Source organism: Eurypyga helias, unplaced genomic scaffold (assembly GCF_000690775.1).
Source record: "Eurypyga helias isolate BGI_N326 unplaced genomic scaffold, ASM69077v1 scaffold14583, whole genome shotgun sequence".
Lineage (NCBI taxonomy): Eukaryota > Metazoa > Chordata > Aves > Eurypygiformes > Eurypygidae > Eurypyga > Eurypyga helias.
Window position 1 is genome coordinate 62,952 of NW_010239306.1, and position 23,833 is coordinate 86,784.

Below are 23,833 nucleotides of genomic sequence, written 5' to 3' on the forward strand. Positions count from 1 at the left end.
TCTGACTTTCATGGGAACCTGCTGATGCGGTTTCAGCATGAATGTCTGAAGCAGAACTCTGCAAAATCACTAGTCACTCATTTTCCTCTCTGATTGAGGAGGTGAAGCCAGAATCATCTGGGGCCTGAGTCTAACTCCATGACAGCTCACTGAACATAGTTCCAAAATTATTTTTAGTCCTTTCCCCTCTCTCTCTGTTTCATCTCCCTCTCTCTCTCTCTCTCTCTCTCTTATTACCCCTCTGCCCCACTCTCCCTCCCTCCTGCCTTTCCCTCTCATCTCCATTCTCTTTCCTCGCCTCATTCTTGCCCTCTATTTCTGCCCCTGCCCTTTTCTCCTCCTTGTCTCCTCTCCCTCCCTTCCTCCCCATCTCCCCCTGCTCTCACTATCTTCCTCATCATAGACACTGTTATTAGAACAAAAAGGCAGCACCTTGGCTCAGACCTGGGGATTGCTGGGAGCAAGAGGAAGCCGCCATGTGCCTTCCTTCATGATAGGCATCCGTAATGGTATCTTGCTCACCTTAGCTCCTCTGTGAACTTCCTGAGCTCAGAGATAGGCATAGTTGCTCTCTGCAGCAAAAAGAGCAGAAGGGAAGGTTACAGTGCTGATGACTTTTTTTTGGTACAGGAACCAACGCTAAAAATCCATGATCCGCAAGGCCTGAATGTCCTGAAGAAGGGGTGCGCCAGGTACTGCAATCAAACCATCACGGTGAGTGTGATGGAAGACTGCATTCCCTTTGAAAGGAGCTTTGCTCTTCCTCATTCATCAAGAAGAGCTCTGACTCCTTGAGCTGAGACCGGGCTGGATGGGAGCAAAAGAAAAGCTGTCCCATGCAAGGGCTGTCCCCAGGACCGTCACATGAACTGGCTGCCTGCTTTTTCTTTGGCAAACAGAGAGAACACAGGGTACTAACCTGCTGCAAATGTTAGAAAGCAGCTTAGTTAAACCTGAGTACCATAAATAAATAAAATAGAGCACACCAGTCGCAACCAGCCAAGCTGGAGGAAGCCACAAGACAAGTGGTGCAGTGTTAGCTGTGGCACGCTTTCTCTGAGTGCCCTGGTTTTAGCATTTCTCCCAGAGGAAGCTCAGCACAGGGAAAGTGCCGTAAGATGTGAAGTGATTGCATCCTGTTTATCAAACGTTGTCAGATGGCTCGGGAAAGTCGCTCTTAGCAAGTTTATGGACCTCATATCTGTCTGCAGCTCCTGAGCTCTCACAGTGCTAACTCTATGGAATGATTTGTCGGTGTCTCAATAAATACTGCTGATTGTTTATCTTGTGATTGTTCTTCCGTTGGTCAGTTGTGACAGGGCCTGTGATCCAGGACTGCTACATCCCTCCAAAGGAATGCAGTCCTCGGCAAAGATAAAGTAGAACTGAGTGGGCCAGCACTATTAAAGAAATAAAACCTCATAGAAAACATGGACCTTATTTGTTGAAGTCAGAGAGCAGAAAATAGTGATTTGTTCTGAGAATAACAGGCTGTGAGCAGAAAGAGGGGGTGTTACCAAAAAGTAATTTAGGGGCAAGTGCTGCTAGAAACACATGCCAAGTGAGACAGTCCATTTTGGTCCATGGCAGAGGAGGACCAGGATTTCAGAATTATAAGGGCAGGGTGACTCCACGCAATTCCTATTAAGTCACGTCATACTTTACCAATTTTGCTTTTGTTTCAGAAACCTGGATGCTGCAAAGGATTCTTTGGTCCAGACTGCATGCCATGCCCAGGGGGATTTTCCAGTCCATGCTATGGCCGGGGAAATGTAAGTATGAAAGACCCTGCTGCCTTGCAATGAGCAGTTGAGACAGTGTGCTTAGAGAGTGTAGTTGTAGATGAGTGCAATTCAGAGTTTGTGCTCCAGGGCTAAGCCCACAGCAGCGGCAGCAGAAGATCCAGGGAGAATGGCACGTACTCAGTGGGTTTTCTGTCTTGAGCCCTAATGTGAATCATGACATGGCAGTTAGGGACAGCTCTGGATATGTGGGATTTTGTATTACTACCACCACTCTTCAAAGTTCTGGATTTTACTAGGAGTATCGAAGTGCCTTTGATAGATATCAACACCTTAGCTTTCCTGAGCTTCAATCACTTTGTTTTTATTTTCCTTCCAGTGTAGTGATGGCATACAAGGGAGTGGCAGCTGTCACTGCTTCGAAGGTTTCAAAGGAATAGCCTGCCACATCTGTTCAAACCCAAACAAGCATGGCGAGAACTGTGACGAAGGTTGGTGATTCTGATAGAGAGACTAGAGGAAAATGTAGGGCAAGGATATAGTGCAGGTTCACATATCCTGGATTGCCTTCTGGCGAGACCAGCGTCATGAAAAAAGTGACAGAAATGTCCCATGGGTGTCCCTTCGAACAACAGGGGAGAAAACGTGGCTGATATGACAGTGGTGATGAGGGTCTTGGAAACATTAGCCAAATATAAGTGTCAGACTTTGATTTAAATCTCTCCTGCTAGGAAAGAAAAGACAGTGACAAGGACCTTAAGCTTGATAGTCTGAATTTGAGCCTGGCTTTACAACTTATAAAAAACATGGACCCAAGCAGTCACAGGATTTGTCCCCTGGCCAGGTTTTGAGTTATGATGGATGTGTCTTAGCAGACGTCCCTCTGTCAAGAACAAATGGGATGATCATGTGGTGTCACAAGAGGTTGTGAAGGAAAGTGGGGGATCTACAAAATGCCATCACTGTGGTAGATTCCGGACTTTTGGTAGTTACTGACCTTACTCCTTGTACCTGACAGATTGTGGCTGTGTCCATGGTGTCTGTGACAACAGGCCTGGCAGCGGCGGTGTGTGTCAGGCCTGGTCCTGTGAGGAAGGCTATAGTGGGAAATTCTGTGACAAGATGTCCAGGAACTGTGGCCCGAATGGACTGTCCCAGTACTGCCACCAGAACGCTGTCTGCAGCCTCAATGACACAGCAAGGTCAGTCTTTCCAGCATATACATTCAGGAGGGCACACTGTCACTGTACAGGCACGCAGTGACTGTGAGGCTGCCAGCCCTGTAGTTGTGCATACATGTCTGCATACACAGCCAACCTGCTAGAATTTGAAGTCCAGTTCTCGCTTGCTTGAGAGGCTCAAACTGCCTTTTTGCTCTCTGCTGCCTTTCAGAAGGGGCTGTTCTATCTGTGTCCCTTTTGTGCTTATACTTTTAAGGTGCATCTGCATGGATGGATATGAAGGTGATGGATTTTCCTGCCAGCCCATTGATCTGTGCAGTCAGCCAGAACGAGGAGGCTGTTCACAGAATGTAAGTGTGGTCAGACCGATGAAGCGTGGAGAAGCAACTCCTATCAATCAGAGCAGGGATCCAGGACTCCTAGGACTCTTACACATTTTGTGTGCTAACTTTCCCTGTCTGTAGGAAGGGGTGGAATAACAGGTACCTTTGCACAGCCATCATAAGGATGTCAGTCATTAGGGTTGGTGCCAAAATGCGACACCCCAGGGAGAATTTGGCTGGTTTGCACCAGGTATTTTAGCAGCTACAGAGATTAGCTGTACAGAGAGTTTTTGGTTTGTATTGATTTTCCCCTCAAGTTCTTCTAATGTCTGTTAATTTCTCTGTTGCTGTGTTCAGGCTGTAGCTTAGCTGTAAGCTCCAACTCATATTTCTGGTAACTGTCAACACCACATTATTATCCTTTCAACACCACATTATTATCTTGTAGTGCTTTATGATGGAAATGACTGCCAAATGGTCAGACCTCATCATAGTTTAGATCCCTCAGTGAGAGGAACACACTGGGCCGTGTAGAAGGAAATAGGATGGCACTGGGTACAAAGTCGGCCTTTCCTGACAGAGATCTGCCCTCCGTCATTGACTCCATCCCGCATATACAAGGAGGAAATTGTGGTCCTCCTCTTCAGGGAATATTTCTTCTGTAATGGAAGAGCTTTGCAGGATGGTAGGGAATGCTCTGGGAGTTCTGAGCCACCCCAGACACAAGTGTCTGCCTCTCTGAAAACTGTCAGTTTTTCCAGGATCACTTTATTATGAAGTTGTTTAGGACTTCTCTGAAGAAGATGCTTCTGCTCCCCACCCCTGGTGCTGGAATCAGAATTGGTCATTCAGAAACTCCCCACAGTCTGATGAAGGAGATTTGTTGCTGTATTTGCACTGCACTCCCTCCCTTCTTCTGCTGAGTGTAATTCTTTTTCTCTCCCTTCTCCTGGAGGCCCTGTGCACCAGTACAGGCCCTGGCACCGCCACCTGCCAGTGCAACACGGGCTGGACCGGGGACGGGAAGGCCTGCGTGGCTATTGACAACTGCATGCTGGAGAGCAGAGCGAACTGTCACATCAATGCCGACTGCGTTTATATCGGCCCCGGCCAGGTATGATCAGTGCTAAGCAGTCTGATGGTGGTAACATTTCCTAAGCTGCTCTGAGATAGCCTGGGATCACCAGAGGTAGAAATTGGGCTGGAGCCTGCTTGTCTGCTGCCAGAAACACTGCCTGCAGCTAAAACCACACAGTGTACTTGCAGGAGGTGAGATGCACTGATGTGTTTGAGGCTGTTGCTCTACTCTGAAACTTCCATGCAGAAAAGGGAAGAGACTACACTCCATGGCACAGCTTGGCATCAGTTGCTGTGCCCCACTTGTTCTATATCATGGCATTATCTCTAGGCAATGCAAAAATATACGGAACAGTGTGTTTAGATAATCCGTGGAGGGAGCTGGGCTGACAGTTGGGCATCTTGAGGTAGGAAAAAGGCACACAGAAGTGACTTCTCAGGGTGCTGCTTCTCAAAATGTTTCTCCTCACTGAGCCAGGAGAGCATTGGACAATGTGCTGGAAAAGGGTGCCAAATCTTTAGCAGGTTTCAGTGAGGTGAAGTTTGCAGGTGCTTTCCTAGCTATCCTGAAAGTAGGAAGCTTTGGTATTAACCCCTCTTCTCTTTCTGCGGTTCACTAAGTCTGTGTCATTCCCTGAAAAGCTGGAAATAAAGATGGAAACTATCATGTTCAAGTGACCCTCCCACAACCAAGCAGCGCTCGAGTAATCAGTGTGTGTGCTGTGATAGAGAGTGATGCCCTGCTAATACCTTCACATTTCCAGGTTGTGAGAGACCAGGAAGAAAACTTGGGAAAATAAATTAAGAATAGGTTTTGCTGCCTTCAGCCTTTTTTGGATAGGAAATAAGGACCTTCTGGTAGGTCTATAAAACTGAAATGTCTCCTTCTTGCAGAGCAATTGTGTCTGCAAGAGGGGTTATGCTGGAGATGGCTACAACTGTGATGCCATCAACCCGTGCCTCATGGACAATGGTGGCTGCCATGACTTGGTGAGTAGCTAAAGTGCTGTCCCAAGGCAGGCATGGCGGTGGAGTTTTCTCTGCTCCCTGACAGAGGTTTTTCAGCCATGGTGGTGAAAGAATTGCGAAGATTTACATTACATCATCTTATTGGGATGCCACTGAGATGTTACAAAGCTTTGGTCTCTGATTTATCCAGGCAGATCCTCTGTTTTTTCGAGTTCACACAAGCAGAGCCATCACCTAGGCTTTGCTGGGGTGGGATATAACTACAGTGCCACCATAAAGGAAACGGGAGGAAGGTGCTTCGGGGTGCTCCACTAGCCCAGGCCGTAGGAGGCCAGAATTCAATTCCTAGATAGGTGTTAACAGCACATAACCTGTGTTTGCTCTCTAATATCTTCTGTCCTTGTATTTGCAGGCTACATGTGTACCCCTTGGAGGAGGAGAGAGATCCTGCACTTGTCCTCAAGCCTACATGGGGGATGGCATGACATGCTATGGGGACATTCTAAAAGTGAGTAAAAAGTAAATGAGGTCTTCTTGAGATTGGAGAGAAATGGCTCTGCTCTTCCTTTCCTTTTCTCTGTTACCTGAGTTGGCTCCTTCTCCCAGCACCAGCCTGACGGCACAGCAGTGTGTCTGCCTAAGGCCGCAGAGACAGAACTGGTGCCAAGGCCAATGTGTTCATGAAACCATTGGCAATAACTCTAAGCTGCTTCACCCCAGTCTGTCCTGTGCAATAAGTCATTTTTTTTCTTGTTTGGGAACTTCTTGTCAGAGCTGCTAGGCCCTTTTTCTGTCATTAGAAATATCAGTGACCACTATGGATTCAGTCCCTGTCCCTGGTAAACATGAGCAATTGCAGATGAGTTGAAAGGAGTTTGTTTCTTTTGATGGCTGGAGTGTGGTTGTAGGAGTGCCCATCCCTCCCCATGATACACAGTACCTGTAATGGTTGTAAGGTGAGAGAGGAGTGACTGTGTCATGATTGCCAGGTCTGATATTGCAGAGGGCTCCTTTCTCCCACCCTGGGTCTCCCAGTCCTGCAAAACCAGTGGTCAGCAGGGGTAACCCTTCTGTTGTTTCTGTTTGGAAGGAGCTGGCGAGGAATTCCCACTTTGCAGGCTTCTACGACTGGCTTAAGGTAAGAACAGCCATGCATGAGTAAGTTTGGTGGAAGTGAAGTCTCTGTGAACACTGGTGCTAGAGAAACTCCATTTATCCTTTTCATTAGAGAAAAACGAAACAACAGCAAAGGAGAAATCGTTACAGGGCAGGTGTGTAGAACAGCTCTGGAGTTTGAGATAGACTGGGGGTTGTGAGGGTGTTCTGGGGGCCTTGTTTCTAGCACCGGAGGAAGCTGGGGCTGTGTTGCACTTAATTTTCATGGTTGTATCATCCGTATCTCCTGGCTGTCATAAAACAGCACAGAAGAAAAAGAAAAAGGGGCAGCATTACCATAGCAGTTTTTCAGAAAAGCATGCTTTGAGAAGTTAGACCGTATGTTTGTTTCTTTTCTTGTTACTGCTTCCCTGTCTCTGGTGTGGCAATAACAGACAGTGCAGACTGCAGCAAGTCTGGGGAAGCATGCTGTGATATGTGGCATCTCATTGAGCTTCAGCCTACCTCTCCTGTTGCATACATTGCTTTCACCAGGAATAATCTTGGTCTCTTCCCCAAAACTGATGTTGAGGGTTCAGAAAGGATTTATGGATATGATTGAATGGGCTTGAAGAATAATTAAAATATGAAAGTAGGGCTCAAAGCGGCAGGTTTCCCTTGGCAGACAGGTGTCAGCTGTTTTGGCTAAACCCCCTGTGGCATTCATTGATTGCCAACAGCATTTACCTGCCATGCACAGGCATGTGTCTTCCTACACATCCCTTTCACGTGACTGCAAGGGCGGGACGGTTGTTAGTTATATTTTGTGGTAGAGATGTGGCACTGGCATGTCTTATTTGTTCATTTTTGTGCTTTGGACAACAGAAATCTCTCTTCAGCATCCCAGCAAAAAAGCCATCAGAGGCAGCTATCAAAAACTTGAGCAAGACTGAGAAGGATTTCTGGTTGACGCCCTACATGCTGCCATTTTTAGTCAGGTACAAGGAGACTCTTGCCTTTGGTTTATATTGCCAAAGAACAGCAATGAAGCTGTGAGCTGGATTTCTGCTTTTACAAAACCAGTAAAGAGTTATCTTGACATAAGTATAGAAGCAAGAATAAATATGTAGTAGGTAAAGGATTTATTAGGCATTTAAAACATGGCAGACCTCAGGCAGCTGGATGTGGGTTTATTTTCCATGTATTTGCAGAGAGAGATTTTCACTGTCATGTGGATGCAGATGGCATCAGGACAAGTAATTTCCTCTGCCATTCTCTTCACATGATTAACTACTTCATGTGAGAGATGTGGATGTTGGGTGCTATGGTCTTATCTCCCTGTTGCTACAAACAGTGCCCTAATCTTTTCTTTACCTGCCTTTGTTCCCTTCAGGGCCCACTTTCTCGAAGGCATCCTCACTAGTGAAAAGCTCAAAAAGTACAACAGACCAGAATTACCCACGCTCAACCCACAGACCAGATGGCAGATAAACACTGGGAGCGGCGTAAGGGTTTCTTACATAACGCAATGTACCAGTATCAAACTGCTCGAGCTGCTGTATCCAGTGGGGAGCATGGGTGGGACACTGGTGCTCTCAAACGCAGACATCTTTCAAAAATTGTACCCAGACCAATCATGTGCAACCTTGAACGAACAATATATTTGCTTAGAACTTCCTTGGCAATTTCTAATCCTTTTGCTTCTACCTCTGATACTTTTCCAGGTATTAACTATCCAGAATGCGAGTATAGTCGTCAGCGACGTCCCTGCCAGCAATGGCATCATTCACATCCTCAGTAAGGTATGTTGGTACATGCAATACTGGGAAATGCTGCAGCTGTAGCAGCAAATTTGTGCTGTAGCATCTGTGATGGGGCCAAGGAGGAATACATGTCTGGACAGTTAGGAAGGGATATCATGGCAAAAATATATTTGGCTATCACAAGGTCCTGACAGATGTTTCCTGTGCAGCAGTGTTTAATGTTTAAAATATTTGTCTCCAGGACAAGTGGGAAGGGAGTTCCTCTTCTCTTGGCTGACAGAAGAAGGGTTAGGGTTATTGCAGTATTGCGTAAAATGTGGCCATTTCCACTTGGCTTCCTTGCAAGCAGGGCAGGAGTCTAGTGTGATTTCCCCCAGAGCTCCTTGCCCAGCCTTCCTCATGAACTCGCTTTTCCCCTAGGTTTTGTTGCCGGCTTCAGGAGATATCCCACCGAGTCCTCCAGGTCTGCAGAAACAGCTCGAGACAGTTGCCTCATTCAGCACATTCAAGGAGTTGTTGCAGGTAAGCAGTTGAGGTGAGCGCTGGTGTGGTTGTCAGAACTGTCTTTTGAGCAAACCCACTTCACCCTGTACTGGTGGACCAAAATTCGGACTGTGGGGTGAGAAAAGGGAGACCATCCATTTCCTACTATACATGAAGGATCTTCTAAGAAAGCTCTTTTGAGCAGCGGAAGAGTTATATACTTACAGGTAGATCTCTAGATCATGATGTTATCCCAGTGGAAGACAACCTGCCTACCACAGGCACTCTCCTGCTTGTACAGGACAGGGAAACCTAGGGGAAAAGGAAGGCTTGTTCATAATTGAGAAGCTGCACTTACGTCAGCCCAGGAGAAGGAGCAAGCAAATAGATAGTTGAGTAGAAGTTGTATATCCGTTCTCAGGCCTTTCCTAAGCACTCCTATCTTTGTAATTGATTTGATGTGGGGTTTGTTCTTTAGCGAGTACAACTGCAATTGCTAATATTACTGTTTGGACTTTTTTCAGCAATACCAGCTCATTGAAAAAATCGAGTCCTCTGAAAAATACACAGTTTTTGTTCCTGCTAATAATTCCATTGAGGAGTACTGCCACGCTGCCAATGTGACACAGTTGGTAAGCTCACTGCTTGCTTGCGGGTTGAATATGTATTGCGGTAAGCGCAGGGACATGTCCGCTGTCAGATCATAAACTTGAGTTCAGTGGATTTGAGCATATCTGATGCTAAAAGCTAGGAGAAACGTGGCAGAGAGAAATGAGAGGGTTTCCTGGGGTGTTGCAGTGGCATCTGAAAAAAATATTTGGACTCCAAATGCAAATTTCTGAGTAGAGCTGAATGTGGCTAGATGGCACAATAGGTTCCCCTTCTTCACTGGTGGTGGCATATCTGTGACAATTTTGAATCTTTTGAAATGTTCCAAAATCATTTATGATCCAGTAACACTCACCAAGTGTGATCAGTCATCTGTGGTAGGGAGTTACTAGGCTCTGTGGGCTTAATTAGCTGTTACAGATTGCTTAGGAACTCTTCTCAAGCCATACCTCTGACTGAATTGTAGTCTAGGAAGTCAAAAGAGTCCTAATATTTGGGGTTTTTGTGTTTTTAGGACAACGAGACAGTGCAGTACCACGTTGTACTGGGAGAGAAGCTCTTGCCCACGGACTTGAGAAGTGGAATCCATAAGAACAGCATGTTAGGGCTCTCCTACTGGCTAATGTTTTATCAAAACAGCACCCAGGTAAGGAGGGAAAATTCTGATGCCATTTGAGGATCTGACAGGACCTATCACTTCCTAAAGCTGGTGGCTGGATACACCCTTACTTACAGTTTGCCTGCCGTGGCTGTCTGACAGCTGTCAAGCAATCCGTGCAATCCAGCCGTTTCCTTCTTCCTTGCAGAAGTTTGTCAATAATATTCCTTTGGATGGAAAATTTCTTGAGACGAGGAATGGCATGTTGATCGGGGTTTCACAGGTCCTCCAGATACAAAAGAATCGCTGCACTGCCAATACCACCACCATACAGAAGGTAATGATGATCTCTAAGGAGCTGACCCCACTTCACAGGGTTTCTTCACCTGCTGAACCAAACTGATGGGTAGCAGACAGCCTGCCTGGATGAGAGAGTAGTTTGTGGTCTGACCCCAGATGAGCCTCATGGGAAATGGGGCATCATGGAGACGTGGCACCTCCAAGCCTCAAGACTGTTCTTCTACTGCAGCAGATCTGCAGCTCTTGTGCAGATCATGTTCAGTTCACTTGCCGGGGCTCTCTCACAGTGCCAGTCGTGGGGCACGCTGGTGCAGGGACTCCCAGATACTCAGCTCTGGAAGGAGAATCCAGCCCAATTCTTGCATGGCATGACCACAAGCTCTCCTAGGAAATGCTGTCTGCTTGGGAGTCATGGCTGAAATTCAGCCTGCATGTATCTCGTGCCTCTTGGCCATCTGAACATTGCAGGGTCAGACCGAGGTATGCCTGCCTTGTTACAGATCAGAAAAACAGGTATTTGCAGCCTCGTGTGAAGGAACTTGGGGCCTACACAAAGCCCTACCCCAGCTCAGAGACTCAGGAAAGGTGTAGCGTGTGATCTCTTGTGGTTTGCTTTGTGGTACAGTCTCTGCAGTGCAGAAATAGGCCTTGTGTACACCTCTGGAGTGCAGGAATAAGACCTTGTGTGAAGCCTTTGGTAGCAGCCAGGACCTGAGGGTCATGCATCATGATTTTTCTTCTTCTGGTGTTTTGAGCCATGGAGATAAATCCATCTTTGTCTTTGTCCCAGCCAGCAGCCTGTACAGCACCATTTGTAATGCAAGATTAGTGTCTTGGTGTAACGTGGGTGGAGGGCACACATGTGACTTGTCCTGTTCTCTGTGCCCTAGTCAAGATGCAGCAAGTGTGAGAAGGGGATCAAGTGTCCTCCTGGGTCGGTTCTTGTGGTGAGTCTTTCATTCATGTGACGTCTCACAGACTGTTTGCACATCGTGCTTTGATGTCCTTTTATTGCTCTATAGATGTCATCTCCGTACCTGGAAAAATGTGCTCTGAGTCCTCTGTGGCTCATTCACGAGCAAGGTTTGTAAGAGAAAGCAGAGGTTTATGCAGGAAATTGAACCCTTGAGCCATGAGGCTCCTCACAGGGCTGTCATCAGTCTTTGCCTGAATTTCAGGAGCTCTTTAGAGCTTGCAGTGTGGGGAGTTTCCCCTCTTAGGGGTGGGAAAACAAGAGATGTCTGTCTTAGTCTTTTATTCTTCTGACATTATCATCAATGAAAGCCAGTTTAGGGGTGCCAATAGCAATTTCCCAGCCCGGACCATTGATTGTTCACACAGATTGGCTGGTTGTGCCTGTAGCTTGTTTGTGAGTGCCAAATTTTTCCAGGGAGGAAAAGCAACCAAACATTTCATCTCCATACTGGCTATGAATTGTGCAGCAGCCACATCTGGCTCTTGGGCTTCATTACTTTCTGCCAAAGTTTCCCAATTAATTTTTCTCAGAATTCATACTGACATGTGGCCATGGATTTGGCAGGTACCCAAATAGACTCTTTGTGGTGACCTCACATCTAGAGGTACCTCATTGGTCTCAGCTCTGGATAGACCAAAGTTTTAGGACTGTTCCTTTAGGATAAAAAGCATTATTCTTCTTTTAAGCAAGAAGACTGCCATATACACCCCAAATGTAGATGTTTGTCTAAATATTGTAATATCTTCTGTCTGTATCTATGTTAATTTTATCTGCAGGAATTGCCAGGAAGCAGGAATCTGGCTCGCTGTGAGTTACGCTCTGGGGATATGGGAATACTTGGCTGCCATTTCACCTGTGCGAAAGTTTCTCTGGTAAGAAAAACATTTGCTTCAGGTTCATTTTGACAAAAGCAAGATGGGTATTAGAAATACAGCTATGGAAATACAGCCTGTGCTGAAGTCCTGGCTGCATTTGTGCCATTGCCTAGCTAAGACGGGGGATTGTCTGGGAGTCGCTCTCCATCTCGGAGATAGAGGGCACTGGAGAAAAAAAAACCTGCACAGCTGTCTGCACTGTGATGCATTGTGGTCTGCTGCTTTGGGGTTTTTCCTGCAGAGGAAGAGAAGGAGTCCAGTGTTTGTAGTCTGGTTTCCTAAGGAAATGAGGCATGAATGATGGTATTTTGCTTGTGCATGTGCCTTCCCAAATAACTGGTAACTAATTGGAGCTGAACCAAGGGGGGGAGCAGAAGGTCTCCCAGCTATTATGGCCCCTCCCAGTTCTGTGAAAATGTGTGGCTGTGAGAAAACACTTGAAGAGGAAATGGTAAAAGAAAGACTTGTGTGGATTTGAGCTCTTACAGGTATTGAAGCATCTCCCTGGAAAGTTTAGTGGGAATGGGAGAAAGAGGAGAAGGGAGAGAGGCAGTTGGACATGTCATACCCACTGGCAGAGCTTCGGTCAGCACTTGCACCCCACCAGGCACTTCTGTGTTCCTTCTTTGGATGATGTTTCTCTTCAGCTGTGCTGTCCAACTTGGTCCCGTTATGGTTGCCACTCTCCATAGGCAGATGCAGAAAGAAATGAGAGCAGTTAAATCAGGCTTCTGAACCAAACCACCTTCTGGCAGAGCCTTTCTCTGCTCAGCAGAGTCTCTCACAGGTGGGACAGGGGCAGGAGATAGGCTGGATGGGCACAGGACTCAACATTTACATTACCAAATAACCAGTGTTGTTCCATTGGCAGTGCAGACCTCTACGTGAGGCTCTGGGCAACCTCAGTCGAGCTGTACCTGCTCTGTGCCGCACAGGACAGCTCACCCCAACCTGTTCTTGTTGGTTCCCCAGAGGTCTGTCTGCTGCCCTGGCTACTACGGACACATGTGCGAGATGTGCCCAGGGAAGCCGGGCCAGTGGTGCTCCGGGAACGGGGAATGCCAGGACGGCATGGAGGGCAGTGGAGAGTGCCGATGCCTGGAGGGTTTCCATGGCACTGCCTGCGAAATGTGTGAAGTGGGCCGATACGGAGCTGACTGCAAATCAGGTGACATCGATGGCTATTGCAGCTTGTGTGTACCGTCCTGCTGACACGGGGGGAAAAGTGGCCACTCAGGAGGGGTGGTGGGAGGGAAGAAATGTCTCAAGACCTTTGAGACAGGCGAACAGCTGGCAAGCTGAGAGAGGGACAGTGGGAGTAAGGGCTTGTGGTCAGCCAGAGGAGTGGCCCCATTTTTCATCCTCAAACCAAGGCAAGACTGACTGCTATGGCACTTACCCTGCTACCACCCAAACTATAGAAAGTAGAGGTGGGTGGTCTGTTCCTGGGCTTTTTGGCCTGGCAGTGAGAGAATGAGCAGATGATCCTGTAACTTTTTTTTATGGCAGCTTGATGCATTGGATTAGGAACAGAGCAGCGTGTGAAAGGGCAGCGAGACTCTGCTTGTGAGACCTGCTTGGTCTGACAGTGATGAGTGTTTATATTTCCTCTGCAGAATGTGCCTGCGACAACGGCATATGTAACGATGGACTGCAAGGGGATGGGAGCTGTGAGTGTTTCCCAGGATGGAAGGGCTCTACCTGCCAAGAAAGTACGTGAGTGTGAAGGGACCTATGGTGTAATAATATTGCCTTTTTGGCAGAGAAATGTTACCTGAACAAGGTGATCACCGTTGCATATTGAGGATCAAAGACTGATTTTGTAGTGAAGTCAAATGTTTTGGGGGCATTTAGAAGTGGAAATGGAGTGGATCTGTCCTGTCTAGTGTAAATGGAAAGCATTAATCTTCAAATGAGGCAAAGCCAAATGGCCCTGTATGTCTGGATTAATGAGGTTTCAGTCCTTGTTTCGTTCCTAGCAATGTGAAGGCCATGCGGGTAGAACGGAATTGAACCGTTAGCTCAGAGAACATCCAATTCACTCCATGGCAAAATGTCAGAAGATAAAATCCTGTGAGGCCTTCCTGCTGCCCTGTAGGACGTGAGAGTTCGCATAACTGCTGGTGTGTCCCATCATCAGTCAGGGCAGTGACTTTACTCTAGATGGCAGAAATGTCCCCAGCAAGTGCTAAATTGAAAATCCCAAGCAACATTTGTGTTTTCTCTTGCAGGAATCGAGATTGACTTGTGCAATAACACTTGCCATCAGATGGCCAAGTAAGTACAGACAAGGGGCTGGGTCGTTCTCAGAAAGCCATGTGTGTTTGTATGTATTTTACGTAGAGTAATTCTGTGTTTAGGGCTTTGCAGAGGGCTGGGAGGAGGTGCCTGCTCATTAAAGGTGCATAAATGTCAGTTCTATCCTGGGAACTCTGGTGCTAAGCCACATCCACTTTCCCCAAGGGTTTTGTGTGTCTGAGATAAATTTTGTCCAAGTTCCTTCTGCATGTGTGGATGGGAGAAAGCAGAGACTCCGAGGTACTCCAAGTCTGGCCTTATTCATGGAGCAAATCAGCCATTTACAAGCCATTTCTGCCTTGGCAGTCCCTCCAAAGAAATAAATAGGTTGATGGTCTGTGATGACTCCTTCTTGCTGCCTTTTACATCCATTATCTGGTCTCTTATTTTGCGATACCAGGACCCAGGCATGTCTGTTGTACTGTGCAGAAGCACGTGGACATGGTAGAGGTGCACTGTGCGAGGTGTGACTCCTGTCCCTGGATGCCAGCTCCCTGGCCATGTGACTGGAGTATTTGGTGCTGTAAACAATACGCAGCAACTTGAGGCATGTTCTCCCTATGGTCATTGTGGTCTCCAGCTTGCACATTCCAGACTTGCATAGTGCTTCCCACTGGCCAAGCAAAGCAGGGGGTATTGTCAGTGATTGTTTATCCCTTTCTTATTTCAGCTGCCTCAATAGTTCTGCAGATTCCCCACCTACATGCTCCTGCTCTGCTGGATACACAGGGAATGGGACCCATTGCACAGGTATGTCCAGCAAGGGCGAGCAAGATTCAAGGCCTGCAAACATCTGCTGAGGCTAACGCAAAGACGGGGGTTGGTTTGTGAAATAAATGGCATGATGTTGCCAGGGGAAAGATCATTCTAATCCTTTCCCTCTCAGCCATCCACCATGAACTCTACCATGCTTTGGTAGAGAGGTTTTCCAGTCCGGAGCTTTACAGGGGATGCTCTTGATGTTGCTAGAGCCTGCAAGAGCGGGGAAAAAAGGCAGGCAAATGTAGCAGAGTAGTTCTTACTGCTCATGGAGAGAGATGCACGTGAATAGGTTGTTTTATTCTGGTATCACAGCAACAGTGGTAAAGATAGAAAAATTTTGGCCTGGAATATGGATGCTTCAATTCCCTAGAATTTTATGCTGCTCCTGCTTTGGCCGTGACAAAATTGGGTAGAGGCAGTGCAGCAGTTGTGCCAAAATGAGGTAGGATCTTGGGATACTGCTCTAGAGCTACAGGTAACGCTGGTCTGTGTCAAAACTAGAAAAAAACAGTCAGGGTGATGAAACTGTTAACAGTCAAATCAAAATACTGGTACAGTTTCTTTTCGGTATTGCCCTTGTTTGAAAATGAGTGAGGGGAAATAAAGCAACAAAAACTTTTATGTTGTGCAGGAAAATATTTTTTTTCTGGTCTAACCATTAGTCCTCTGTGAGCAAATGCTGTGATGGAAAGAGCTCTTAGTCCAGTTTGGTGGTTACTTAAGCTCAGCATGACGTTTTGGACTGGTGTCTCTCAGACCTGGATGAGGCCCCGTGCCATTACAGGACCTATAGTTTCATTGAGAAACAAAGGGATTTTAGTAAGGTCGTGTGATGTTTGACGAGATGGGTGATCATTCTGGCACAGCTCATCTTGCCTAGATGCTCTGAGCTGATTCTGCTTCTCCTGGTTGTGCTCACAGAAATAGATCCCTGCACCATCAATCATGGGGGCTGCTCCATACACGCTGTGTGTACCAAAGTGTCCCCAGGAGAGAGAACCTGTGTCTGTAAGGAAGGCTACGCTGGCGACGGGACGCTCTGCATGGGTGAGTGCTCAGTGCCTGTTGGTGATAGCAGCGAAGCAAAGGGGAATTTCAGACTAAAAGTGTTAAAATTTCAGGTTAAACTGTAGAATAACTTAATTCTTCTTTCACTTAGTTCACACAGCGATTATTTCAGAGCAAGTAATTGCTGGCTGATCTTGATTCAACTGTCTTTCTGCTTTTTGTCGAGGCGTATGCACGCATAGGTGCACAGTTCCTCCCTATTCCTTTGCCGTCACAAGTCACTTCTCCACCAGGATGTTTCCCAGGCTGGGAAGATCCTCCCTGTTGCTTTCCCAATACCTCTTTAGGTCACCAATTCTCAGCTGTCTTGAGCAGTCCTCAGCGATAATGTGGCCTTCTTGTTTTGCTGCAGAAATTGATCTCTGTCTCGAAAGCAACGGGGGCTGCCACGCCAACGCGGAATGCGTTAAAACAGGCCCAAGGAAGGTGAGTGAGATGGGCGACAAGGCAGCTTTGTTCTGGAGGTTGTCACAGCTGTGTAGCGCTCTCAAAGACAATCCTTGCCATGGCAGCGTGCTGCCCTCTGCTTATTACCTTCCACCCAGAAGAGCTGCCTGGAAACGGCATGAAAAGATTGCCATTTCCTTGAAAGTAGATGCTTTCTGTTAGCCAGAGGCTGGCTGCGGTCTCTGTTTTTATTTGTTGGTGACACAAGCACGGTTATTCGTGAAGTGCGCGACAGATGCGGTACCACATGCTTTCCATCCCGCTCAGCCATCGCGCGGTTGTCATTATTGGGTCCAGGTTTCAGAGTGAGCATCTGTTCTCCCTCCAGGTTGCCTGCAATTGTCTTCCCGGTTACACTGGAGATGGCGTGAGCCAGTGCAACCCCATCAACCTGTGTGAACAGGTATGTCTGCACTTTGCTGTTTTGCTTTTTGAGGTGAAGGCCACAGCCCTGAGGCATCCCCTTCTCCCAACAGCTAGCAGCAAGAACAGGGATAGCCTGCTTGTTTAGAACAGGCTGGATGTAGTTAGCTGCTCCCACAGGCAAGTGGCCATTCAAATTGTTGGTGATGCGCCTCCATGCAAGCCTTTCGCTTTTCTTACTAGAACAACGGAGGCTGTAGCCCGTTTGGACTCTGCCGGTACACAGGCCCTGGCACTCGGAACTGCTCCTGCTCTTGGCACAGTGTTGGAGATGGCTTCACCTGCCATGGCAAAGTGTATCAGGTGAGAAGCATGTACAGCATCTTTAGTGTTCAGGCCTCCTGCCCTGCAGCAAACCACTCTCTCCCCTCCAAGTGGAAGCTGCAGGTGAGCAGATCTGTAGTGTCACATTGACATGTGTGTGGTGAGGAGTAGAGACAAGCTATCCATAAATTGTAGGTGCATTTCGGGTGCCAGCTGGGAGAGAGAATCACAGTAAAATGACCGTGCTCCAAAGGGAGCTGCGTCGTGAACACTGCTGCTCTGTTGGCAGCATTCGCCGTACCTCCAGGGAGCTGTTTTCTTAATATGACAAGCAAGTGGGAATATTTATTATTTTTTCCCAAGGCAACCCACTTCTCCCAGTCTCTGGGGTCAGGGCAAGTATCCCCTGTGGCCATGCCTGGACTTGGGATTCAGTCTGGAGGGCAGCAGTCTGTTTCCAGCTCTGTTGCCAATCCAGCATCTGTCCTTGGGCAAACAGGTGACCTTTTCTGGTAGTGGCAAATAAAAGCTGTCACGCCCATAGCAGAGCCAAGAGAAAAGAGATGCACTCAGTACTGAAAGTGTGTGTGGTAAGGAGAGGAGTTTACTCTTCCAAGCCTATGTCTGCCACTCTGGATAGCATCCCAGAACTGGTAGTAGCAGCAAAGTTTTGTGAAGCCCTTGAGGTGTCCCATGAGCACAGGGGCAATTAAACCTGTGAGACAGCTGCTGCAGAAGCAGCCAGCTTTCATCTCTCCATTCCATCTTACAGCACCTGTGATGGGAATGGTCCAGGCAAAGGCCACTGCCTGCTTTTGTAACATCCACGTGCTGGCAAGGGAGGGAGGGAAAGATCACTATGGTGTGCCAGGAGAACCGGTGTCTCACTGGGCTGGGCGAGTGACCTGGAGTGGAAGGAGCAGGTCACCGTGCTGGCTGACCAGGGGCAAGTGGAAGGGACTCTGCTAACACCGTCTGTTTCTCTTTGTTTAAGGAGCTCGGAAGGATCGAAGACGCATCCATGTTCTTTAAGATGATACTGGTTGGTGACAAACAGCTTTGTTATTGTCTCTGTGTAGTAAATCCCACTTCAGGTTTTCACGAAGGGTCTTGTTAAATGGAACTGTGTTTTCTGTTTCCTTTCCCACAAATGCCCTTCTACCACAGGCAGAAGGCATCAAGGAGCTCAGTGGGGCAGGGCCTTTCACTGTCTTCGTCCCGCGGACTGATTTTATGGGAAACACAACGGTAAGTGTGCCCCCATCCCAGGTGGATCGGATGTTTGGCAAGGTCCAGTCGTGGCCGTGGCCCCTCTGGGGCTGTTCTGTCCAGTGAACTGAAGCAAAGGGACTGAGCAGAGGGTTAAAGGCATCCCCCATTCTCCATCAGTGTAAGAGCAGAGGTTTGGATGCCAGCTCACTGCAGAGACCACCTGGGCAGGGGTGGGCATGGCTCCAGTTGTAAGGAGACCCTTACTGGGCCCCTGCTTCATGGACCTCAGAGGCACTGTGCCAAATGAGTGATGTGTGGTGACTTCTGTTACCTGTGACTGTTAGGGATTGGAATCAGCCAGGCTTCATGGCATCTGTGAGGACAACCTCTTCCTCCTGCTCTGTGCCTCAGGCCCTGACATTCTGCTTCCATTGCTTCCTCCCTTCTAGTCCCTGTAAGTGGGATGTCTGGGGCAAGTGGAGACATGAGGTCGGAGGGGTCCTTATTCGTGACCCTGTGAACCAGACAGGTTCTTGGCCAACAGCTTTCAGGTGTTGGTGTAATGGAAGAACCTAATACCATGACTCCCAAGTCCTGTTGTGCAGCTTCACATCGCTAATCTCAGCCTTCTTCCCATGGGCTCCCCCATCTACCCAGTAAATGAACAATTCCCAACAACCACATACCCCAGGCTTCACTTCCTCAAGGCCAGTATCAAGGGACCTGAATGATGGTTTTACCAAGCTGGTTGAAATTTCCCAAAGCTCTCAAATGGTTTTGTGCTTACACTGCATTTTGGGGGGACTGACTTTCCTGCACTAATAGGTTGGAGGGGGTTTGGGCAATCCAGGACTCCCTCATCGCATCTGTGGGCCGCCCCCAAGGCAAAGTGCCCCAGTGTGATCTCATTCTTGTTTTCTCTCTGCAGTTTGAGGAGTGGAGGAGCAGAGGTCTCCTCCGGGACCTGCTTCGCTACCACATGGTGGGTTGTCGGAAATTGCTGTCCAGTGACCTGGAAACCCAGGAGTCCCTTACATCTTTATCTGGCCACAAAATAAAGATCACAGCAAAAGAGGTAGTTCTCTGCTACAGTTCCCTTGTCAGGATGTCGCTTTTGCTGTCATTCAAAGGCCGATGTTGCTGTGGCCTAGGGCTCAAAGATGGCTTATAGAGCAGTGCTGTGGGTGGGAATACCTCACTGCACCCCTTCTGTCTCAGAATAGCATCTATCTCAATGAGGAAGCCAAAGTGGTCGTGAGTGACATCATCGGCGTGAACGGTGTCATTCATATCATCGACAAGATCCTCGTTCCAAGTGACCTGGTGGACCGTAACGTTTCATCAAAGATCTCACAGGTAAGGCTGAAGCAGCAACTATGCCCTGACAACTGCCGTGGTGAGGATTAGGGCTGGGATCCTTCTCCCAACAGCTCTGAGAGTGCTGTCCCTGATAGGCCCTCCAGCCGCACCCTCAGCCCAAGGCTGCGTGAGGTGCTTTTCCTCCCCATTCCTAGCAGTGTAGGGCATGGCTGAGGGCACAGATTTGGCTTGTGAAGGTGGCAGCATTTGTGGTGTCGCAGTATGTGACCTGGTGGACCGTAACGTTTCATCAAAGATCTCACAGGTAAGGCTGAAGCAGCAACTATGCCCTGACAACTTGAAGGTGGCAGCATTTGTGGTGTCGCAGTATGTGGGACCAGAGCTGTGATTCATCACTAGGGAACAGCAGTACTGGGTGTAGGCAGGACTCCTTTTCCAGAGCAGATTGCAGTATGAGATTACCAGTGCCTCTCTGCACTAGGAACATGAGGAGCCTATAGCTCCTGCATTTTACAGTAAATAACACATTTTCTGTACAGCACAACAGAGTGCTGAAATTCATCCCAGCTCCTGCTATAGCAGCATCTACCCAGGATGAATCAGGAAAGTGTTGGCTGCTGAATAGCAGGCGAGTGTCATTGGCATGATGATGACGGAAACTTGTGTTTAGCTACTGTAGCTGTTAACTGGTTTGTCCCTGCATTGCTGCTCCAGGTCCCGGAGGGAGACCTCTTAGCGATGGTTGTTTGCTTTCTTCCCTCTGCAGCAGAGTATCACGGAAGTGGCAGAGGCCTTTGGGTACACCATTTACAGCAAGCTGCTGCAGGTGAGTGTCCAAACTCAGGCTGCTGGTGGGAGGGGGGGTGTACGTGTGCACGGTCACTTTTGGCTCGTGGCTTTGCCTTTGTATCCCCTGTTATCTCGCACAGGATGCGGGGCTGCTGCCACTGATAAGCGACCCCCTGCATAGACCCTTCACCATGCTGTGGCCCACGGATGCTGCGTTTAACGCCCTCTCGGAGAAGAGGCAGAAGTGGCTGTACCACAGAGAGCACCGGGACGTGCTGGCCTCCTACCTCAAAGCACACATGATCAGGGACACAAAGGTAAATGTGACAACAGGCTTCCCCCTCCTGAGGCCACGTGCGGTGCCATCGCCTGCCTGTGCTACACCAGCGCGACCCTGCCCAGGGTTTTGCTGCTGTAGAACACGCAGCATGTGAGTCGTCTTGGGAAGACCCAAAGCTGCTGGAGGCCACGTCACCCCAGGGCGTCAACGCCAGGCTCACGAACAGGCCCTTGTCTGTAGGGGTGATGAACGAGGGGAGAGTCCAGCTGCCTCAAAACAGGGTCTGCTTCTGCACGCTGGCCTCTCACCGCTCAGGAATCTGGGACTAACCTGGCATAGTTATGCTGTTCCACACACACCGGCTTCACACGCTGCCATGTCACTGCCCCTCCCAGCGCGGCTGCTGAGCCTGTCCTCACCAGGCAGCACCCCGTTGGAAGTACAAACTGACAGTTTTTCCTGTATCTCCCTTCATATTCTCCTTCTTCCCTCTTAGATCGTTGCAGGTAACGTGCCCCAGGTCGATTCCGTCCGGACCATGCACGGCTCCACCGTCTCGTTCAGCTGCAGCAAAACCCACGTGGTGAGTGATGGGTTCTGCTTTCCACTGAGCGAGTGACCCTGGGCCTAGCCACGGGGCAGCTGGTGCTCCTTGTTGGGCACCGGGAGGAAGGGAACACCGAGTTGAGGAGCCTGCACACCCCATTCCTCTGGCTACAGCTGAGAGAGGCTGGAGGAGACCCCGTGACCAGCTGGCAGGAAGGTGCCGAGGCGTGTGGTACCTGCAGGGTCGCCAGGTTGTGACGCCAGCCACATGGTGCCATCACCTGTACAGAGGAAGTGTTGCACGGACAGAGGCCATTTCTTAGGAGAACTGGCCATGAAAAGTGGCAGTCGGGAAGGGTGGTCAAGGACACGGGGAGCTTGAGAAGTGCGACAGCCAAAAAGGACAGCCTTTGGGTGGTGCAGCCAGGGTGTAGGATGTGCCAGGGTCACACGTTGCTTTCTTCCTCTGGTAGGGGGAGCTTCTGGTGGGGAACGGCGATGCCACCATCATCCAGAGGCACATGGAATTCAATGGAGGCATTGCTCATGGCATCGACAGGCTGTTGGAGCCACCGGATCTGGGATCTCGGTGTGACGAGTTCATCTTTGTTGAGCTGCAGGTAAGTGTTTGAGATGAGGCCAGTGAGGATCTGTGCTGTGTGTAGAGCCTCCCTGCCTGGGCAGAGGGATGTTGGGAGGGCTTGCTGATCTTCCTCGGCAAAGCTCCGAGCAGCCGTGAGAGGCAGAAGCTCACGTTGAGTTGTTGCGAGATGTCTCTCTCCCCTCCACAGGGATCTACAGAGAGCTGCGGACTCTGTGGCTTCGAGCCACCCTGCCCTGCTGGCTCCGTGCAACGGGTAATGCTCACAGCTTTGTCACCAGGGAGGCCTGTTAGGGGGCTGATGACAATACCCACCCCCCACCCCCCATGTTTTAGCAGCAAAAGGAAGGCACGCCTGCGTGTGGCGAGTCACTCGGCTCGCTCACATCATCTGTGCCTTGCCCCAGGCCACGTGGTCCTACAGGGCAGGGGCTGGGCTGAGCAGCGGGGTCAGGGCCTCCACTGGTCTTTGCTTGGCCAACCCCTGTGTGGGTGACAGCGGCTGTGGGGTCCCCGGGGGCTTTATGGCGAAAGAGCTCACCCGGGCTGCGAGACAGACCGGGGATCAGATGGTGAGCAGCCGGGGGGGGCAGTGGTTGTACCCCACGCTCACTGCATTGCCCCTTTTCTCTCTCTGCCGGGCTTCTGGCATGTCCCTGAGGTCCAAGAGCGACTCCTCTGTCACCAGCCCCATCGCACGTTAGGAAGCCTCTGTTACTTGTCATAAAACTGAATGAGTGGCACAAGAAGAGTCAAGGTGAGATGTCAGTGACCAATGTGGCAAACTCTGTGTTTTGCCTGTTTCCTAGCAGGGGGGAACCAGGCGCTGCTACTATTACGGAAACCAGCTGTTGAGAAACACTTTTCTGTTTCACCGCAACTCCCTGTTGCGGCCGTCCTGGCCACCCTCCCCGTGGGACCCTTTCAGGAGACACTTCTCTTCCAGGGGGCCTCTGAAACGAGGCTGCAGGAGGAGCTGCATTTCCACCCAGTGGGTCCCTCAGTGCTGTGCGAACCACTATGGCCGAGACTGTCAGGGTAAGGAGCTGTGCAATCCGTCCCCGCCCCGGCCCTTTCTCTCATGGGAAGGTGACATTCCTGGTTCAGCACAGATGTCTGCTGTCCACCAGTGCGCTTCTCCAAGGATGGGTGGGCAGCCCCAGGCAGGGAGCCTCATAGAGGATGCAGGGAACAATCCCCTGGGAGTGTCTGTGGATGGTATAATGACAAATTCCCTTTCCTTGGAGAAACCTGTGTCCCCGCAGAGAGCCCTGGGCACAGGGCTGCCGGGGGTGGCTGTCACACGTCACTCACCCCTAGACGTTGCCGATGCTCAACCGTTCCCCGGCACCTGCTCTCTGCACTTTGTGCATGAGCAGCTTTCACGTCCCAGGGTTAGCCGCACAGTCTCGGCACGTGGAGGGTCATCCCACTTTGCTATGCCAAATTTTGCCCCCATTCCTAAGGTTTATTGTCATGGGATGTCCCCAGCAGTCATTCCCAGAACTGCTGAGCAGGCTCGGCAGTCCAAGCGCCCCATCAGCAGCGGCTCACGTGGCTCCAGCTCCCCTCCAGCACAGGGTCACTTTGTCACCGCAGCCTCACTAAGGTGCCCCATTTGCAGCGTGCCCGGGAGGGCTGGAGGCGCCGTGCGGTAACCGCGGGACCTGCGACGACAAAATCAGCGGCTCGGGGAGGTGCAACTGCAGCCAGGCTTTCATCGGGACCAGCTGCGAGCTGTGCGCGCCGGGCAGGTTCGGGCCGGACTGCCGAGGTAGGGGCTGCGGCCCGTGGGGTGGCAGCGCTGCAGGGGGGGTGTGCGGAGGTGGCTG

At 49.5% G+C, this 23,833-nt stretch overlaps 1 protein-coding gene across 1 annotated transcript in view; it reads left to right on the top strand.

Annotated features, from left to right (window-relative positions):
- The window catches only part of STAB1 (stabilin 1), a gene marked incomplete at its 3' end in the record, with an annotated part of 48,751 nt that extends 24,976 nt beyond the window's left edge, over positions 1-23,775 (top strand). Inside the window, exons 20-54 of the mRNA XM_010148108.1 lie at positions 599-714; positions 1,686-1,772; positions 2,122-2,233; positions 2,761-2,944; positions 3,180-3,273; positions 4,202-4,360; positions 5,218-5,313; positions 5,705-5,800; positions 6,383-6,430; positions 7,273-7,385; positions 7,781-7,892; positions 8,112-8,189; positions 8,571-8,672; positions 9,158-9,265; positions 9,757-9,888; positions 10,049-10,177; positions 11,893-11,988; positions 12,964-13,159; positions 13,608-13,703; positions 14,223-14,268; positions 14,960-15,039; positions 15,973-16,098; positions 16,472-16,545; positions 16,895-16,969; positions 17,173-17,292; positions 18,421-18,501; positions 19,394-19,540; positions 19,684-19,821; positions 20,552-20,611; positions 20,715-20,891; positions 21,351-21,437; positions 21,874-22,026; positions 22,204-22,257; positions 22,811-23,039; positions 23,626-23,775. Coding sequence (XP_010146410.1) covers positions 599-714; positions 1,686-1,772; positions 2,122-2,233; positions 2,761-2,944; positions 3,180-3,273; positions 4,202-4,360; positions 5,218-5,313; positions 5,705-5,800; positions 6,383-6,430; positions 7,273-7,385; positions 7,781-7,892; positions 8,112-8,189; positions 8,571-8,672; positions 9,158-9,265; positions 9,757-9,888; positions 10,049-10,177; positions 11,893-11,988; positions 12,964-13,159; positions 13,608-13,703; positions 14,223-14,268; positions 14,960-15,039; positions 15,973-16,098; positions 16,472-16,545; positions 16,895-16,969; positions 17,173-17,292; positions 18,421-18,501; positions 19,394-19,540; positions 19,684-19,821; positions 20,552-20,611; positions 20,715-20,891; positions 21,351-21,437; positions 21,874-22,026; positions 22,204-22,257; positions 22,811-23,039; positions 23,626-23,775 — 3,951 coding nt within the window. The remainder of the gene's footprint in view (positions 1-598; positions 715-1,685; positions 1,773-2,121; positions 2,234-2,760; positions 2,945-3,179; positions 3,274-4,201; positions 4,361-5,217; positions 5,314-5,704; positions 5,801-6,382; positions 6,431-7,272; positions 7,386-7,780; positions 7,893-8,111; positions 8,190-8,570; positions 8,673-9,157; positions 9,266-9,756; positions 9,889-10,048; positions 10,178-11,892; positions 11,989-12,963; positions 13,160-13,607; positions 13,704-14,222; positions 14,269-14,959; positions 15,040-15,972; positions 16,099-16,471; positions 16,546-16,894; positions 16,970-17,172; positions 17,293-18,420; positions 18,502-19,393; positions 19,541-19,683; positions 19,822-20,551; positions 20,612-20,714; positions 20,892-21,350; positions 21,438-21,873; positions 22,027-22,203; positions 22,258-22,810; positions 23,040-23,625) is intronic.
- Positions 23,776-23,833: the final 58 nt, after the last annotated feature.